The 4,459-nt window shown below is 40.1% G+C and overlaps 1 protein-coding gene across 1 annotated transcript; it reads right to left on the reverse strand.

Moving 5' to 3' along the window:
• Nucleotides 1–2,054: 2,054 nt before the first annotated feature.
• LOC116409638 (olfactory receptor 6P1-like) lies at nt 2,055–4,194 on the reverse strand. Its single transcript, XM_031898366.1, has 2 exons — nt 4,132–4,194; nt 2,055–2,777 (listed from the first exon to the last, which is right to left on the reverse strand). Exons 1-2 carry the CDS (start codon nt 4,192–4,194, stop codon nt 2,055–2,057), a joined length of 786 nt encoding a protein of 261 aa, XP_031754226.1.
• Between the last annotated feature and the right edge of the window lie 265 nt (nt 4,195–4,459).

The following is a 4,459-nucleotide window of genomic DNA, read 5'->3' on the forward strand; positions in this document are numbered from 1 at the left end:
GGGCCCAGTGAGCAGGGAGTAGGCGGAGAGGATCGGGGAAGCTGAGAAACTTCAGACTCTGAGACCTTCTGAGGGTTAAGCCAGGGATGGGATTGTGGACACGACTGCGTTGCGGCTGCAGGGGGCATGGGTGTTAGTTGTGGATGATAAAATAGTTGTAGGTATTTACCAGTAACTCAGGATCAGAGGAAGCACAGAAGGAGGAGAGGCTAGAGCTGAGAGAGTTAGAGAGAGCAGTTATATCCAGCCTTTGAGTGTTGCGAATCAGGGTTTTAGGCTGAGCGTTAGTAGAAGGAGAAGGAGGCACGTGCGAGAGAAAGAGATAAGATGATGATCTGAAAGAGGAAAAGGCTCACTGTTACATGCAGATAGATCTAGATTTTTGGAAAAGACCAGATCTAGGAAATGACCATCCTTATGGGTGGCTGTATTAATCCCACTGCTGGAGATCAAAGGAGGAGGTTAGATGGAGAAATCGAGAGGCCGGGGCTGAGAGGGGGCATCTATATGGCAATTGAATCTGAAGGATTCAAAGTCAGAGAGAAACGTAGCTAAGGATTTTGAAAAAGGAGGTCTGTAACCAAATGCCCCCCCCCCCACACAGAGAGAGGGTGGAACAGCTAAACCCCATGCACCTCAAAAGAAGGAAACATGAAAGTAGGAGGTATAGGGATTAGTTTAAAACGTTTTATTTTTTGCAAAGTCCCAGCTTGTGCGGTTCACTGTCTTTATACTATTACTATTTTTTTCCAGCACCCTGGGCATTTGAGTATAGGGTGTGCTCCGTTTGCTCTTATATATATATATATAGTAAGCACAAACAAACCGCACTCACAGGACTTGAATGACTCAAGCCGCCTTCAGGACACACAATTACAAAGTGATCAAGTGATGAAACATATAGTTGAATTGGACAAACAGTTTGGCGCCCAATTCCCGGTTTGTGACATCACTTAATGAGATGATGTAAAAAAACTGTGTAGAAAGACCTCCCACATGTGCATTGGGAATAGAAATCCAAGAGGGGGAATCTGTGCGCATAATAAAATCATTGCAACACTGGACAATTGCAGGGAGGGTGATATTAGGGTACCTGAGCGAGCATCAGAGCAGCAGTTCTGTAGTAACCAATAGGGCCGGTAACCATACTGAGAGTAATCCATATGTGTATTAGCAAGCATCCTAAAGGAAGAAAGGAATTAAGGTACAGGTTTCAGTTGAGATATTCCATGAAAAAAGCTACAAAAGGGGAAAGTTGCTAATGAAGCAACACCATCAGAATCAAAAAGAAACACGTTTGTGGATAATATGTTACACAGTAAGCAACTGTCAATAATCAAAAGAAGTGGGACATGGGTAAGGTTTCTTTAAGTCCCTTTGGAGATAACGTTTCCAATTTGAAGATCCACATAGATTCTTTGTTCAGAAGCAATAGATCATGGTCACCTCCCCTGCGGGGAACTGGGACGTGATCAATGATCATATGAGCCAATGCTTTGCAACCAAAGCATTTCTGATAGCACATCTATGATTGTTCATAAGTTCCCGATATATAGTAGAGGCCTTTGCAACATAACGAGTCCGCAGGGGCACCAAGCCATATATACCACAAATTCTGTGGTACAGGTGACCCGATGATGAATTGCAAATTTTTCTACCTATCCTTGGGTGCACAAAATGGGTCCCTTGTAACATCCCCCCACAGCTAGCACATTTGAAGCATCCTTTCTTTAAGGGTCTGTTTAACCAAGTGCCCTTTGACGATCTTTGACCACCAACAAGTGAATAGGATTGTGTCCCATTCTGAAGGCCATCAGAGGGTGTCCTTTGTTGTAAAAAGGAAGATTGGCATCAGTATTAATGATCTCCCACCTGTGGGCAAGAAGTCTTTTAACTTCCAGGTTCCTATCCGACCAAGTGGTGGTAAAAATCAAATCTGGTTCCTGTGTCCTATCCTTTCTGGACTTTTATTATATATAGATATATGCACTGGGGTTTGGTTGAAGGGGTTGAACTTGATAGACTTTGGTCTTTTTTCCAACTTAACTATGTAACTATATATACTTCCAAAGAGCATTTTTAATCTCTTTGTTTCTCAGGCTGTATACTATTGGATTAGAAAATGGGGTTCCAACTGTGTATAGAAGGGACAGTATTTTATTGATATTGAAGTTATGGGCCTTGGATGGTACCATATAAACTATTATCATACTCCCATAGTACATGCACACAACTATTAAATGGGAGCTGCAAGTGGAGAAGGCTTTGTGTCTTCCTTCAGTAGAGGAGATCCTGAGAATGGCAAGGCCAATGGAAACGTAAGTGTAAATGATGAAGCAAAAAGGGAGCAGTATACAGGGTATGTCCAAAATAATATTTGTTAGTTCCACAGCTTTATAATCTGAGCAGGAAAGTTTAAGAAGAGGGGTAAAGTCACAGAAATAATGATCTATAACAAATGGGCCGCAGAACTGCAAATTAAATGTCAGAAAATTCATAAACAAACTTATTATAAGGGCTAAGCCCCAAGAACAAAGACTCAAATAGAGGCAAAGCCTGAAACCCATAATGGAGGCATAATGAAGTGGGGAGCAGATGGCCAGATATCGGTCATAGGCCATGGCTGTGAGGAGATAAAACTCTGAAACTACTGAAACACCATAAAAGTAAAACTGTGTGATACAACCAGTAGCAGATATTGTGCCCCCTCCATTCAGTAATAACCACAATAAATTTGGAGTAATACTGGTACTGAGCAAAACATCAGCCAGAGACAGCTGGGAGAGAAGGACGTACATGGGAGATCTCAGGGCTGAGACTGTTATTACCAATATAATTATAAGAAGATTCCAAAAAAATGTCAAAATATAAATCCAGAGAAATGGAACAAAGAGAAACTCATTGATTATCTGAGAGTTCTGAAATCCCAAGAGAAGGAAAGATATACCTGATGTCTGATTCACCTTATGCATTGCCTGGAACCGTACAACAGAGAAGTTAGAAGATATACTGTAATGCAGATAGAGTCCAACATTTGTGCTCTGTTTGAACCAAAGCTCCCAGCATTTCCTACTCATTTGCTGCCTTGTGTGAAATCTCAGAATTACTTTTTAACATGATTTAGACATTGACCAAATATCAACATTTGACATTTAGACATAATATGGATCTAACAGTTAATAGATTTATAATACCTTTTTCTTACAATGCAAATTTACCTTTGTTAGTTGTTGTTCATTTCAAATTTCAAATAAAAGAATCCTGTAGGGTGAGCAGTGCCATTCAGCAAAGAGCAGCCATAACTCTATACTGCATGGATAAGGGAAGCCATTTGGCATTACAGAGATGGGGTTTTTATACCTTTGGAAAGGAACATAACAGCCATTCTGTAACTATCCCCTGGGCCGTGTATAACACAGAGACTTATTGGAAGGCCCCAGGAGGATGATGAGAGGTTTGTTACTAATAACAATTTCTTCCTAAAACAAATGGCAGAAACAGATCTGAGATATATTTTTTCTGTATATTTTCTAAACACACCAAATATTCGGTTGGATTTAGGAAAGTACTTGATAGTGAGGATTGAGTACCAAGATGCACTAAATGTTTTACCTTCAATCCAATTTTTATTCTCAACAAAGTGACAATATTGCAGTGTTATTGTCATGTATAGTATTTAGTAGCAGTGAGGCTAAAGCAACTGGACTTGGTAAGATGATCTTCTTCAGGGGAACCAGCGTGATGGAACATTTTCATGACAATCTCAGCAAGTCCAGTTGCTTTAGTGTTACTGTTACTAAATACTGTATATCATGGGCTGGGTGTATGGAAACTTTATAGACTGTTAGTGTGATTGCTTCCCATTATACATTCCATGAAATCCATAACTGCCTCTGTCACTATAGAAATAATACCATGAACTTTGGTGACAAAACTTAACCCAATACTTGTGGAAATGATTTACTATCAAAACAAATGTTTTTGCCATGTGAAAACTTATTATATGAAGTATCAGGACCAGCTAAAAACTACATGTTTCTAATAATTTCTAATCTTCCCACTGTGGGGGTTAATCATGTATTTAGATTCTCTCCTATGTTTTATTTTCAGGAGTCCATTGGCCCACATTACACTGGTAAGGTGACAGTTTTTGCTTGGGGTCTTCCTAATCATCATCCATGATCCATCATCCATCATCCATCATCCATCATCCATGATCCATCATCCATCATCCATCATCATCCATCATCCATCATCATCCATCATCATCCATCATCATCCATCATCATCCATCATCATCCATCATCATCCATCATCATCCATCATCATCCATCATCATCCACCATCCACCATCCATCATCCATCATCCATCACTTCACGTGCTAGCTCAACATAGGCTAAGTATGTTTTACTGCTTAGGGCATTAATAGTGACATAAGACGAGGAACTCTATGTGGAT

This window comes from Xenopus tropicalis, chromosome 3, assembly GCF_000004195.4.
Source record: "Xenopus tropicalis strain Nigerian chromosome 3, UCB_Xtro_10.0, whole genome shotgun sequence".
NCBI lineage: Eukaryota > Metazoa > Chordata > Amphibia > Anura > Pipidae > Xenopus > Xenopus tropicalis.

Coding starts and splice junctions, on each gene's coding strand:
- LOC116409638 (XM_031898366.1), bottom strand. CDS start 4,194: ATGGATGATGGATCATGGATGATGATTAGGAAGACCCCAAGCAAAAAC. Junction 2,778..4,131: donor AAAACTGTCACCTTACCAGT/GTAATGTGGGCC, acceptor CTTCTCTCCCAG/CTGTCTCTGGCTGATGTTTT.